Source organism: Malurus melanocephalus, unplaced genomic scaffold, assembly GCF_030028575.1.
Source record: "Malurus melanocephalus ecotype Western Australia unplaced genomic scaffold, MMel_1.1 scaffold_48, whole genome shotgun sequence".
Classification (NCBI taxonomy): Eukaryota; Metazoa; Chordata; class Aves; order Passeriformes; family Maluridae; genus Malurus; species Malurus melanocephalus.
Genome location: NW_026623280.1, coordinates 197,826 through 212,950, shown reverse-complemented (window position 1 = coordinate 212,950; position 15,125 = coordinate 197,826). Strand labels below are relative to the sequence as shown.

Below are 15,125 nucleotides of genomic sequence, written 5' to 3'. Positions count from 1 at the left end.
TAAGCCTATCTTGTGGGGAATAAAATTTAGAGAGGTAACTGGGAAGCACTGTTTTCTGTGGAATTATCTTCCATTTTTCTCTAATTTTACCTCTGAGTTACTGTGCTGGGATTTCCCTTTTAAATCTTCTTGCCTGTTGATCTTGCTGTCCTATATTGTTGTATTTTAACTGAAATGAAACTTGTTTCTGCAAGGAGCTTTCCATGGACTTATTGATTAAACTGTAATGGTTCTTGCAAAGTCTTTTTGATGTCAAAGGCAAAGACCCTAATTTCAATTAATGACTAGGTATTACTGTGTTTGGAGTTAGTCATAGCTTTCAGTGAGGTTTAAAAATGTACCTGTAAGTTGAGGAAGAAYGTACATCTTCCTGTCTGGTTTGTGATGCACTTTTGGATGTAAAAAATTGCTACCCTCATTGGGACTAACCAGGCAGTGCAAGTGCAGGGCCTTGGAGAGAAATGGATGCCTTCAGGTAATTTCAGTAAGAAGAGTCAGGTGAACTTGTTGGTCTGCAAGTGCTTTTTGTGTATAGAAAAAGAGCATGCAGCCCTGTTTTCCTGAAACTGAGAGAAGCTCGTGCTTAGGGATTTCAAAATCTATCAGCTTGAAGTCTCACTGTATGCAGGAAGCTCTTCTCTTTAATTCSTTTCAGCATCATGCTTCTCTTGTCTTCTGTTGGTGTCCCTTTACAGCAGAAATATAGTGTATGACCACATTCTTACTCCTTAATTTCACAACCAAGAACACATTTAAGTCCTCACAGACTAGTTCTGACTTGAGCATCTGATTATTTTAGTAGTCTGCTTTACTGCAGATATATTGGCTGCAGTGGAGTCTGGAGCTGGCATTAAACCCTCCTCTGTGACTGCTGGCACCTTTCAGGGTAAATATACTAAAATACTAAACTATAGCTGTCAAAATGAAGGATGAGTTTTGTGGATCAGGATTCTTGCCATGTTGCTTGTTTGGACGCTTCTTAATTTGTCGAAATCCAGATTTTACGGTGTTAATTAGTGGGAATGTGTTAATTTAGTTCAGGTGCTGCAGAGGTAGGAGCCTTGGCCCTGGTGGTAGTAACCACCACCCTTTCTTTGTATGGATTGGCAGGGTGCCCTTCATCTTCTCTTTCCATAAGCAGACTCTTGGATCCAAGATGCAGCCTTTCACAGAGAGCAGAGTGGTGTTGGCCCTTCAGTGCCAGTTTGGAGAGAGCTGTTTGTGTTGGAGAGCTTTCTTCAGGCCTGGTGCTGAAGTTTGTTCTAYTGGCTTTTACCCACCCTGGCTCTGATCGCTTCTCAGATTGGTTTTGCTCTGTGTGTTTTCCTATGCCGTTTATCTTAGCCCAAACATGCTCAAGGCAAAAGCAAAACCTGTTAGAGACTTGTGCTGTGCGTGATGCTTGTGAGCCAGAACACCTGTGATTGCTGCTACCAGCTATGTGGGTGCTACCAGACCGAAATTAAAAAAAAAGAAACCATTCGGTTTTGAAGCATCCTGAGGGATGCTGGAGTTCAGCATCTTGGGAAGGTTTGGTATTTTACCAACACTTGCCTCTAYTCTTCCACATTAAGTCTTAAACTGTCAAAATGTAAGTCACTGCAAGTTAATGACAGGAGGTTATAAGTCTGTGCTGCTGYAGCAGCAGGCTGCTTTTATTTTGCAGAGTTAGGAAAGGGTGTGAGGAGAGCAGCAGTGGGAGCTGCCTGTGGTGTTTGTTCCATAGCTGTTCTTAACTTCCCTTTCTGCCCTTACACACTGCAGACAGCCTATTTTAAGGTGCACAGATGTTTCTACTACACTAGTCCTTGGTAGTTGCTTAAGTGGCTTCTTAGAGCAGCTGTTCYCTTGTTTATGTCTCTGACGTTCATTTCATTGCAGTTCTTGTTTTTCTGGTGATGGGAAGATGAAAAAAACCCTTGTGCTGATGCTCTGTTGTTCTGCCTTCATCAGTTGTGTCCTCACTGGTGTCCTACCCTTCTGCAGGGGAGAYATTTCCATTGTAGCTGGAGCCTGGTGTTCTCCTTCTGTGTCCCTATTTCGCTGCCAGCAGGGTGATTTCATCAAATGTGATGATGRCAGTGAGATTAGCAGTAGGATTTGACTAAGAGTTTGATAAAATTTGCCTRTGGTCTTATCTTTCGTCCTAGAAGCCAAGTGCTTGTGCCACGTGGTTTGATGTGCGTGTCTCTCATGGCTTTTTCAGCCTTTCTGCTTTGCTCATTGCCATTAAATTGATTTTCAGCTCGCTCAGTAGTGTGCCACTTTTCTGATCTTTGCCACCGCTACTGCCTTGCTTTGGAGGTGCAAATTACAAGCTGCTGGCATGAAAGAGGGAGGTGGAGCAGTGTTTTGTTTCAGTCCAGGGGAATAGAGAGCYGTGGGAAGAGCAGGATTTAAGTTACTGGGACAGCATGGGGGAGAGTTCCCCTGGGAATTTACTTTCACTTCCAAAAATGTCTTTTTCCCAAGTTGTGAAATTCAGGAAGTGATTTACATGCTAGGACTAGCCATTGTAATTTGTTTTATAAGAGGTGAAAATGTTCTGTATATATATTGTGAAAAGTCATGAAGTGCAAAAAATTAATTGACCTATTAGATTTTGGCTAAGTTGTTTACATTTATTTTTTACTAGCTAAATGGAATTATATCTTTATACATTGTGTTAGTAAAAATACAAAAGGTAGATAACAAAATACAAATTGAAAACTTTATAATACACAAAGCGTCCTAAGAAATAGCAAATTAAGCAGCTCTGGGTTTGYCTGTACTGTTCTAGAAGGTAGTGTAGACATTTGATAGGTACATCTTGCTTTAGATACTTTGATATCAGATTGCAAGACTACAAATAACAATTCTATCAAAACTAGTTCTGTAAACAATTCTTTAAGATACCTGTTCAGTTTGGTATTTGCTTGTATATTGTATTTAACAGTTCAGTGTTTTCCTTTTACCTGCATGCTCTCTAGCCATAAGTAGACGTAATTACCACTAATCAAGACCCCTAATCTGAAGCAATTATAAGCTCTTACATTGTTCTAATTGCACATTTGAAAAGAATGTCATTTTCTCATTTAATTATGGGATGATCCATACAATTATTAATTTCTGCTTTTCTTTTTATCTGATCAGTATTAATTTTGTGTGACCTCACAATGTGTTATCTGAAAAATGCCTTTGAGACATTCAGTTTTTGTGGTTAATTTATGGTTGTGTTTCGTATTCAGTAACAAGCAATGCAATGCAACAGATTTTCAAGCCTGTGCTTTCTCTCAGCCATCTATGAACTGAATAACTTGTTGTAAACTAGGAACTTGTTGGTGAAACAGAAATGCGATTATACATTTAAATCATCTACTRTTTGCAAACCCAGGTGCTTGCTCTTTGAATAGTACTTAGGTTAGTGCWGTATGTAAAAGGGGTTTATTTTGTTTTTTTTAATTATTAAGTGGAATTTACATGCAGGCAGACAGACTTTCTGGATCAGCTTTCCAGAAAGTAAAAATGAAGGCAGTTCATTTTCAGAAAGTCTTGGGGGCAAGATGTAAGAGATTATTCACTAGTTGATGTTAGTCTCACTTGTTGCTGTGTCGTTCTTCTGCACACATTTTGTGTGTGAGGGCATTGGATGAGAGCATTTTGAACAAATCATCATCAAAGTGATGATTCATCTCAGGAACTGAATGCAGCGCTTACATCTGTAATTGGGGTAATTGTAAACCTCTCATTCTTACAGAGAGAAATTCTTCCTCTTATAATTCCAAAATCAGACCCCAGATCTTTTACCGTGGTAGCKAAGACCTACACTGGCTTGTGTTTATTTCTCTGTTCTTACTTGTTACATCGTTAAAAGTAGCAGCTGATTTGGTGACTTTTCCAACCTGGGTCTGACCTTCGTGAGTCACTTGTGGGTAATTTGCTGCTGCAATTACTRTGGTCCTATCTGTGCTGTTATTTAAACTCTGGTTTAAATAGGGTATCACAGACTGCAGCCACGTTGTTGGGGACAACATGTTTTTCTTTATTGTCAGAAAAGAGTATTAATGTCAGGGGGTGAGGGCTGTATCATTTCTGAGGGATCGTGACATTCCTGGAGATGAGGTGCTGGAAATTTTGCTTGGTCTAAATAGCCCAACTTTTTCCTTTAGTAGAGTGTTTCTGAAATGATTCTGGGGCTGCAGTCTACTGCAGTGGGTTCATTTCATTATTCCTTTGAAAGGAAGGAAAGGCACACAGCCAGCTATTTCTGTGCAGAGGAGTTCAAGGTTTAATATGCTAATGCATCTACCCAATATTAGGTTGCAAAAATTCTTGGCTTTAATGTGTCTTTAATAGTAATAAAATGGTTAGCTAATGATAAATTAAGGATCGTAAATTTGGGAATTAAAAAAAAATTAATCTAGGCAGGAATAATTTTTCGTGCCAAGATAATTGTCATACTGGAGCTGCAATTTTCAGTGGAAATTGCTTGTGTCATAATAATCAAAATACAGGACCAAATTTCTGGTTTTTTTCTGTGAGTTTCATGAGGCTGGAGAGTAATGGGACAGAGCAGGGACTCCATTTTACCTTTGCTGGCACAGAGGTGTTTGTGCTRAGGTACTGAACCCCCAGGTCTCACCTGTTTACCAGAGAGCAAAGAGAGCTGTATGGACACAAGTGTGGTTGTCCACAAATGTACAGATAAGAACCTGCTTGTGACCCTCTCCCTAATTTGTCACCTATTTCAGTGCTGTGCTGGCTGCCTTGTGCTGCTGCAGTCTCCTGTAGGGTTGTGTTTGCATCTGCATAGCAGAGAGCAAACCAGGGCTTACTTAGGGAGAGGTAATGCTGTTCTCATACAAAATAATCATGGATTAAGGAGCTGTTTGGTAAATCTGTTTTCTAAAGCATTTTATCATTCTTTACTACTCACTGCATTGGACTTCCCAGTATGGTTTTGCTCAGGTACAAGTTAAGGTTAAACAGAGAAAAAAGATGTTTCTGGTCAGTGTATCCCTATTCACACTTACCACTTTCCTTTAAACTGAGTGTGCACATTTTTCTGCATAATTTTATACCTGTCTGTACTGAGGAGTAGATGGAAAAAGGGAGAGTTGTTCTCTACAGAAACTCATGAAAAGAAGCGATGCAGCATSAAGGACAAATTCTGCAGAAAATCAGCAGTGTAAAGGCCTTGAGCAACCCTAGATTTAAATTACGTCTCTTGATGATCAAGGGAAAGACAGTCCCGTAAGTTTCTTTTGCACAATATCAAAGGTTTTTGTTGGTCAGAGAACCCTAAAGCATCTTATTTGGCTTAAGGATATCTACCTATAACACTGACCTGAATAAATAGCTATATTCTCAAAGGGAGGAGTGGGATGAAGAATTTTTTTTTTTTCTAATACTGGTGAGGGAGTAAATAAACAGCAAAAAGAGGTATTTCAGTAAGGCATATTTTTATACATATGGCTTCTCATTTATTTATTTCGAGTGGAAGATACGTGATACTCACAATTTGGTGCTTGTTTTGGGGGACAGGAARTGATTAAGAGGAAGAACTTACCCAGCAAGCCAGAGCACTTATGGGTGGTTATCGTCTCATCTGCAGTCTGACTGTTCCCCTCCTTCTACCTCCAACCTGTCACATATCACTGACCTGATTCACAACATAGGAAAGCTCCCCTTGAGGCTTCCTGTCTTTTCATCTCATTTAGGGCTGGATTGGCTGGAAGAGCCTCAGCCCCGGCCTCTGCAAGCTATCAAACCTGGCCACTGAGACTGCCACCAGCCTGCTGTCCTATCTTGGGGTTCAGCAGATGGATTTTCTCAAGACCTGTGTATTTTCATCTGCTTCTCTCCACGCCTGGAAACTGCTTTTTTTTTTCTTCCTCACTGTTTATTCTTAAGCCCATCTTGATGGAGCAGCTGGCTTCATAGCTGTGTTGTGTGGAGTCAGGAGGGCTGTGCAGAGGTTTGCCTCTGAGCACTCTAGCACTTGCCTCAGGCCTTGCTGTTCTTTTGCCTGGAGAGTATAAAAAGGAAAGCGAGTTTTATGTATTATTAAACTTATGTCTATAAATTACTGACCCATGGTAGCTGTTTATTATGTATTTCATCTTCTGCTTTGATGCATTGCTGTTGTCACACTGAGGTGGGTAATGATGACTCAGCTTACTACTGTGATAATGCACTTRAAGCCTGGAAATCTGTCACTGATGGTATTTCAACACAGGCACTATAAACCAGAGATGAAAAAATAAAGTATTTGCTGTCAAGCTATTTCTCTTAAAATTCYTCTGTCTTCTGTTGTGGTTTCATAAGGTTTTTAGGTACTACTGAATTGCCTGATGTTCAAACAGTTATGTTTCAGGAACTCTGTGATGCAGGACTTGCTCTCACAAAAGTAGGTGTGGTCCTCAATTTGTAGTGCTGAAGGTAACCTATAAAATGCTTGTGCTCTTCAAATCTTCCTAATAAAGCACTGATATTTGCATGCATTTCCAGTCTTAAAGCCTGTTGGAATACAGTTGTGACTGWTCATCACAACTTATCATGTATTATCTCTGTGGTTTTTCTTCTTTYTCACAGCCCTTCTGTATGCCACAATTTTTGGTAATGTGACAACCATATTTCAGCAGATGTATGCTAACACAAACAGATACCATGAAATGCTGAACAGTGTCCGGGACTTTTTAAAGCTCTACCAGGTCCCTAAAGGACTGAGTGAACGTGTGATGGATTACATCGTTTCCACCTGGTCAATGTCCAGAGGAATAGATACTGAAAAGGTAAGTAAATTAAACTGCAAGGAAAGAAGTCACATCCTGAAAGTAGTCCATTAAAATAAACAGGAGGTACTATGTTAGTAAAGATGAAAAATACTCTTTAAATAGTTCTGAGTAGTAGCTTGCCTTAATTTTAAACTTTCAAATACAGTATTTCAGCTATTCTGTCATACTGACATATACTAGTGTTAAAAGTAGGTATGTTTTGCTAGAAATGGCATGAAATAGTATAAAAAATATGAAGGAAAAAGCTTGGTTAACAGTAAATAAAGGTGATAACTAAATAAGAAATTCCAGATGGTAATACAACCTCACAATTTTTCAAAAGGAGGTTTTTTTTTGCAATATTTCTGTTTTGTGAGGTTGTTTGCAGCTCTGTTGGCCTGTAAACAGTCTTTTTCTCTTTGTCTTTKTAGAATTTGAGTGTAATATTCTGTGTGCAGGTTAAAGATATTAATGAAAGTTGGAAGTATTTAATMATGTATTGCTTGAAATCTACCTTAGGTGAAGCAAATGTTATCATTCTAATTCATTGAATTTACAAGTAAATTCCYGTTGTGCCTTTTAAAATAACAAATGGCCTTTCACCAGAACAAATGTACAAACTCCTTGTTGCCTTCCTATTAGTTGCCAACTTCTGTGGAGATAGACACTGATTTTCTTCTGCTTGTATAAAGATGTGATTTGTGGGGTRGATCATCCAGGAAATCATACCAAAGCTCTGGTCACCAGCCTTCTGGTGGCAGCTTAATTTAGTATTCTGAACTGCAGATGATGCAGTTAAAGAGCAAACAGTGTCATTTCTGTACAGCTGTTAAAGCATCATTATGAAGGAGTAGAACAGATGTGGCCTTGCACTGAGATGTTTGGAGACTGAGGGCCACACAGAGCATTGTTTGCTTTCCTAAGCAGCATATCTGTCATTTTTAGATCCCAGACACGGTTCTGTAAGCAGTGTCTGTCATAGTGGCTTTCAGAAAGAAATGGTATTTTAGTGCTGGGTAGTGCTGGTTAGAAGCTGTTCTGTGTGTTTTCTCACAATCTGTCTTGGTGTGGGGTTGGGATTTGAGGTAGGTGCATTTGGGGAAGGTGGAGAGACATCTGAGAATACAATGTGTAATGAGCACTGGTGCTTTCATTCAGCCCTCATTACAAACTCCTGTCATCATTTTAACAAAATAACCAGAAAAAATTGCTGTGTAAAACATGAGGGGTTTTTTAGCTTATCTTCAAAGTTCATTCTTGGCTTCCTTTGATAGGGAGAGAAATGCTTTAAGGATGCATTTGGAGACCACAGAATAACGAAACCAAGCACAACAATTCCCAGTGTAGCCTTTGAGAATTATCTTAATAAACAGGAAAAAAGTCTCCAATTGTCAGGACTCCAAAGCATTTAATATGGTGTTGTTTTGAATAACTGGTGTGTTCATAGCTGAACTGCCACTGCTAAACCAAGAGCTCAGCTTTCATCCTCACAGCAAAAGCTGTGGTTGGCTGTGCCAATCCATCAGCTCCCAGGTCTGAGCTCTGTTGGTTTGATGCCTGTGTGTGASTTCTGGGATCTCTTGTCATGAATAAAACATGTACTGCTCGTGAGACAGAGCAGTGGCAGTTGTGCTCCTCTGAAATGCAGCGCAGTTTTCTACAGATGAGGCAGAGACTTAAATGAGAACTGAGCACAGAACTGGTCTTCTCACTCTTTTGTAGGYTACAAATTTGTCAGGTCAGTGTTAACTGCCTTAACTGTTAAGGAGTGAATAATTAGTTACGAGTCTAGAAAATACCAGTACAACAAAATTAAACAAGAGCTGCTGAAGGATTCTAAAAATTGAYCCATGAAGATTTATTTCTTACCTCCCATACAAATTGAAGTCTTAAACCATTTGTCTGTAGCTTTCTTTAATCCCTTTCATTTTTGTGAAGTCTGGAGACAGCTTCTTTAAATGGAGAATGGAAAATTAGTTAACTTCCTCTTAGTCTGGAAGGAGTATTGGGATAAAAGCAGAATTTAAATATTCTGTTGTATATTCAGGGGGTTTTGCTTCTATTTCTGTTATAACAACCCTTTTTTGTGTGTATGATTATCAAGTAACTGCAAGATGTATATGTGTAGTTCACAGAATTCTGAGCCTAGTTCTCTGCTCAGATCTTGCACAGAAAGAACCCCATTTCAAAGAGTGGGCATAGCCATGGTGCTTCCTATGTTACCTTTGTGTTTTCCAGGAGTATTTACAGTGGGACTGCCTTCTCTTTCCATCTAGGAAAATGTGTGGGAGTAACTATGAAGCTCAACCAGAKTGCTCCTTAATTGGATGGAATAGTTATTTCAGAGAATATTAAAAAAAAAATAATAAAAAAAAAAGAAACAGATTTAGACTACTCAATGTGTTTCTCAAATACTGTATTCTGGATGTACTTCATCATAGGTCATCCCCCAAGGATTTTGTCTTCCCAAACCCCGTTCATGTTACTTCTCTCCACTTTTAATCTGTACATGCAGCAGTGATTTTGTATTCTTTCCACTCAGCTGTCCGTATTGTATTAAAGCCCTTCAGAAATGGCCCTGGCTGGTACCCGCTGTGCTGAGCATCAGCTCGTGTTCTCTTAGGAGCACACATCATGAATTGCCGTGAGGAACATGAAACTTGGAAGATCAAAAGCTGCCCAAAACAGCATCATACCTTAAAGTCCGTTTCCTGTGTAAACAAAAAACTTGTTAGTGCCACTGAGGGGTAAATTTGAATAAGTGCAATTCTCAATGTGATGAGTTAATTCAACTTYAAATCATTTGGTTTAGTTGTTAAAGCACATAATTTGTGCAGGCTTTTCATGGAATCTATCAAAAAAGTGACCTACCCTCTAGAAACAATTCTTCAGGAAGCTTTTCTTCACCACTKTCTGTACTGCTGTGCTCTAAATTTTATTGTCTTAAAAACCTGAGGCTTTCTGGTAATTCAATATCCATCAGAGCATGTTGCTGAGATGAAAACAGTATTTTCCTTCAGATGTTATAAAGTAGMCTAAGTATTGTGGCTCATGTGTAAAAATAATACAAAACTAAACCTACATCCCGAGATKAAAAATTTTATAAGAAGGARGAAAATRGTTCTTCAACCTTGTGTGGCAATAYGGATGTAAGAARCACATCATATCAGCYRTGCACAGGAACTGATTGCCTGATTTCCCTCTCAGGTTTTGCAGATATGCCCCAAGGACATGAGAGCAGATATCTGTGTGCATCTGAACCGCAAGGTTTTCAAGGAGCACCCTGCYTTCAGGCTGGCGAGCGACGGGTGCCTTCGAGCCCTTGCCATGGAGTTTCAGACGGTGCACTGTGCCCCAGGAGACCTGATCTACCACGCTGGGGAGAGCGTCGACAGCCTCTGCTTCGTGGTCTCGGGCTCTTTGGAAGTAATCCAGGATGATGAAGTCGTTGCTATATTAGGTGAGTTTYAGAGCTGGTAATATGCATTGTGCACAAATGTAGAGTCCCTTCTACTTGTTCTTTAAAAAAACTTGAGTTAAATTCATTTTGCCACAGCTGGAGAGGTATAAAGGGCAACCATCTCATTGCCAGTTTGCTTTAATCCTGTTTTGTCTGGTCAATGGAAACTCTTCTTTAGCACGGGGTTCTGGTCATTCTTGGGTTTCWCCGTGTCTTGACACATCTCTTTTAATTAGAAATTGCATTTARGACTTCAGAAAACTTGTTTTTAAAGTGCCTGGCTTCCTTGCCTCACTCCCACCTCCCCATAATAATCCATTTTTGCTGGATTTTTTTTCTATTAGATTTATTTAAGTTCTCATGTTGAAATAATATCTATTTTAAAGTCAAAGCAATTTAAAACATATAGAGCTGATTYTTGTTAACTTGGAATGGCAGCTATGGGTTTGAGGCTTTGGAAAGAAACTGATAGGGGTGTGAACAGCATTCTGAGGCAAAACTAACAGAAAAGAGTGGGATAATCCAATAGATGTAGATGAATCATGGGCTGGCTGGAGCATTTAGCARGTGATACTTATCATTTGATTCTGACAAGCCCTTTTGTGATAAGGTAAATTATCATGGTGGCTTAATCCAGTACCTGTCACTCACAGCAGCCTGGAAAAAGAGACAAAAACTGCTTGGTAATCTTACCWTTTTCTGAACACATACACTCAGCTCTCCTAAAATGAATGTCTTCTGAAAAAGAGGGGGCTAATAAATGTGCTGAGTTCCATTTTTCTCTGCTTTTGAAMAGGATTGCATGTATAGCATAGGGTAGATTTACAGTCCTGGGGAATCGAGTTGATAATGCTTTGTGTCACACAAGGAGCTAAAAAGGTGAGAATCTGGAGGATAASTCATTCTCTTGTGTTCTGGAACGATATGTGCTGTTCAGTGCTTTGTGATATTTGCAACTTTGGCTTGTCTATGGTGCACATCAAAGTGCTACCTTTTGTCATTTTGAATTCTCATTGAATTAACATGACAAACGTAGAACACGAAGTTAGACCTCTCACTTTGTGTGTCTTAATGCCACCACCTGGGTTCAGCACAAGAAGAATAGCTCAAAACATCTTGCTGCTCTATTTGAGTATAGGTAAAAAGCACTGAGATAGATTTTTATTTTTTAACTGTTCCTTAAAGTTACCAATTTTCTCCTCATCTTTACCGGTAACTCCTGCATTTTATCATAACACTCACTTTAGAAAACACTCAGCCAAGATTGCTTGAGGAATCCGCGTTAAGGAAACCTAACTCCTAATCTCTGCTGCTGCAAAGTGATAGCTACAGATAAATGAGGCTGTTCTCTTGGTATCTGGATGAATAGARCTATTTTGTTGTTGCTGTTCTCCTGGGATGTAACTATTGATCCTCTTCCCTCTGCAACTTTTTATTTTCATTTTTTCCTTTTCTTTCTTTTCTTTTAATTTTTTTTTAATTTGGAGTTAGTTCCCTGACTCTCACTAAAGTTGGTGAGCTCTGTCATTTTCTTTGTGAATATTATAAGTGGAAAGTAAGATGAAGTGGGATCTGTTTGTGATTCTGTGAGTTTTCATTTTGGATGTCAGTTTTTGTGTTTCTGTTTCTGGACTAAGGAATCCCTTTCCTTCCGCACGTGTGTACCTTCCTCCCCCAGGTTGTGAAGACTTCTGCTGAAGGTTTCTCTATCATGAAAAGGAATTATGTATTTAACTAAGCTTATCACTATCCTAAATCAGTTGAACCTTTTTTTCCTTCAGCATTGTGCAATTTAACCACCACACAACTGAAGGATGCTTCAGGAGATGGGCCAGGGTTTCCTCCCTRACTTCTGTGTACTCTCAGTTTGCTTATCTGTAGAAGACAATGTTTYGGGGTGGGTTCTTTTGATTGTTTTTGGTCTTGTTTTTTAATTTCATATTTAGCTAAACTTGCCAAGTTCTTCATGAAGGTAAAGATACTAGATAAAACAAGGTACTACAAGGGGGAAAAGATGCATTATAAAAGAAATATAATTGTTGCTGATCACTCAGCCAGAACAACCAATGCCATAAGTTTTGTTTACAGCTAAGCATAGCTATGAACAGCAGGCATGCAACAGCACACCATGTGAGGAATTCCACAGGGTAATTTCAGTCAACAGGTATGTTGCAGAGACTGTAATCTTCTTTCTGGAATTCTTGAAATAAAAATGAAAAAAATAAGCACACAAATTATTCARGGTGAGTTATTTGCTCAGCTCTGGTTGTCACATAATAAAGCAGCCTCTGCAGTTTGCAATGTTTCCTGTATCTTCCATACAGTAGAGAAATGAATTTCTGCTCTGAATTGGTCTGTGTGACTGCTGCACAACATTACATAAACCAAAGGCAAACTGCACCTAATCCTTAAAGGATCCAGTTCATAGGAAGCATTTTCAACTTCTGAAATCATTTAACCTTGCAGACTGGCACATAAGAGTGTGCTGTGCAGCCCTGGAATGTATTGTGTACACTTGCATAATATCCTTCCAAATCAGTTCCATGTAATACCCCAGAGACAGGTATATTCTCAGTTCAGGCTTATGTTCTTAGAACAAAGCACTGACTTTGATTGACTTGGATTAATACRGAGTTGGAAGAAATTGCACATAGGCCAGCAGTGAAAAAATGTACTTTTTTTGGGTATGCCCTGAGATTGCCTTTCCCATTAATTTAAATTAAGACAAAACCACAAAAATAAGCATACTAAAAAAACCCCCAACAAATAAAATCCCCAAACCTTTGCATGTTTGCAATAAAAATTTTAAAAAATTGATGCATTTTGTATGAAGTTTGACTTGTTGGGATGAAAGATGTATTTTTTTAATTCTATGGAAAATTTCTGCTAAAATACAGAAATTACTGWTGTTCATGCAACACAATCTTTGGATTTGCTGTGTCAGAGAAACAAATGACCTTTAAGCAGAGTGATTGATTTCTTTGTGATTCATGCTGATACAATTGAATCAGAAAACAAAGACTTAGCAAGAAGAGCCACTCTATTACTATGTTTTCTGTGTTAATGTGTGAGTGGGATTATGTAGAAGGGAAGTTTAGCTGGTGGGAAGCTGCCTGGATGAGACACAATTCTGTTTTCTGTAGTTTGGTGTTTTCTTCTGCTGACACTGCTGTTACTGTGTAGGATGAAGTGCTGACGTGCACTCAGCTCTTTGTGGAAGGCTGAGGCAAATCACACCATCCCAGCCCAGGAGAGAACTCAGTGAAGCACAGGTCATGCAGGACTTCCATTATGAGACTTTTTCCAACTTGGCTTTGCTTTTAACTTTTCTAAGCCCTCCCACTTGGCCTGATGCTGCTTTATCCAGCTGACAGTATCTCTTTGAACTACTCTTACTTGAAGACTTAGCCATTTATCCAGATGTGGTTAGGGAAAATGTGGGGTTTCCTTGCTTTGTTAAAAACAATCAAACRTTTATGTGCACTTCATTTGGCAGGTCTTTCAGGTTGAGACACTGACCATCTGAAAATCTGACTTTATTGCAGGTCTTTGAGAAGTTAAAACCTACTCATCCTCAGGAGATTGGCTACATTTTAATTTATCAAATAGCTGCTTAAAAATATTCCTCCTGAATTAACTGTGTTCTAGGCACAGACTATAAGGTCTGATGTAGCTTTCTTTGGAATATGCAAGGGAAAAGGCACTTTACTGCCTTCCAGCCATTTAGTCTGAACCTTTTTAATTTCTCCTCTCCATTGCTGGAGGAAATGCTAGTTCTTGTGCTGTGTCTCCAAYTGCATATGTGCTTAGATAATTTAATGAAAATTACAGAAAAGAATGTCATAGCAGCAGAAGTTACTGTTTGTAATTATTTTCTAGAAATATATGGAAGGACTGGATAGGAGGCATTGCAATAAAATTTTTATATTGTGCTAGTGTGCAAATATCTGATTGACCTAGAAAACCATTCTTGGTCTTTTTAGAAAATTATAAATTCTGAATTAGATATGGCTGACATAATTGTGCTCTAAGATTGAACAGAAAATCTCTGTTCTCTCTGAAGGAAGCAAGTGGTTTTGGGACCCCAATCAGTTCAAACTCTATCTGCCTGAAAGTGGGGTAATTTTTGACATTTAGGAAAATATTACACTAAGAGGCTAGAGAGAGGAAGGAGAAGACCCTTGAAAATTAAGGTGACAAGCTTTTTTCCTAGATAGCAGTGGGAAGTGTCTTGTACTTGAATTTTCAGAAATTTGTCAATTAATAACTCTGACAGGGCCTGACTGAACAGCACATCTTTACCTATGTGAAAAGTTCAAAGCTGCTGAAGTGGTTTTGATAATTACAGCAAAGGAGGCCATGTGAGGAAGGTAAGACTGGAAGTTAGTTTTGTGGACTTAATTAGAGACAGGGAGCTTTAAGCTTTTACTTAACAACTGAAAACCAAAGCCTTGAAAACTACTGTGGTTTTCAGAACTGAGCCCTGGATGAGAAAAAAATAACATTTCCTAGAAGATTTAGTTAGAAGAAACAACAGCCTCCCACAAAACAGTTTATCCCAAGTGTTACATTCCAGCTGTTCTGCATTTATGTTCTTGCTATCTTTATTTGAGCTGAAAACTTTCAAAAGAATAAACCTTTTACTTGACTGTTGGTTTAGCATCACAGAATAGCCTGAGTTGGAATGGACCTGTGAGAATTGTCAAGTCCAACTCCTGACTCCACAAAGGGCAAGTAAAGTGAATGAGACAGGAAGGGAAGCCAAGGCAGGAATTTATTGTGAGCAAGGAGTACAATTGCTCTCCAAAAGGTCAGTTTGCTGTTGCTGTTGCTGTTCCTTTTGCTGCTATCAAAGCTGAAAGGCAATAACAGAATGTAGATATTATTTAAGTATGAAAGTATGCACCGTG

General features: G+C 39.0%; 1 protein-coding gene across 1 annotated transcript in view; it reads left to right on the top strand.

Moving 5' to 3' along the window:
- Positions 1-15,125, top strand: part of KCNH1 (potassium voltage-gated channel subfamily H member 1) — a 167,852-nt gene that overhangs the window by 75,038 nt on the left and 77,689 nt on the right. Inside the window, exons 8-9 of the mRNA XM_057365078.1 lie at positions 6,574-6,773; positions 9,963-10,215. Of these exons, the coding sequence (XP_057221061.1) occupies positions 6,574-6,773; positions 9,963-10,215 (453 nt within the window). The remainder of the gene's footprint in view (positions 1-6,573; positions 6,774-9,962; positions 10,216-15,125) is intronic.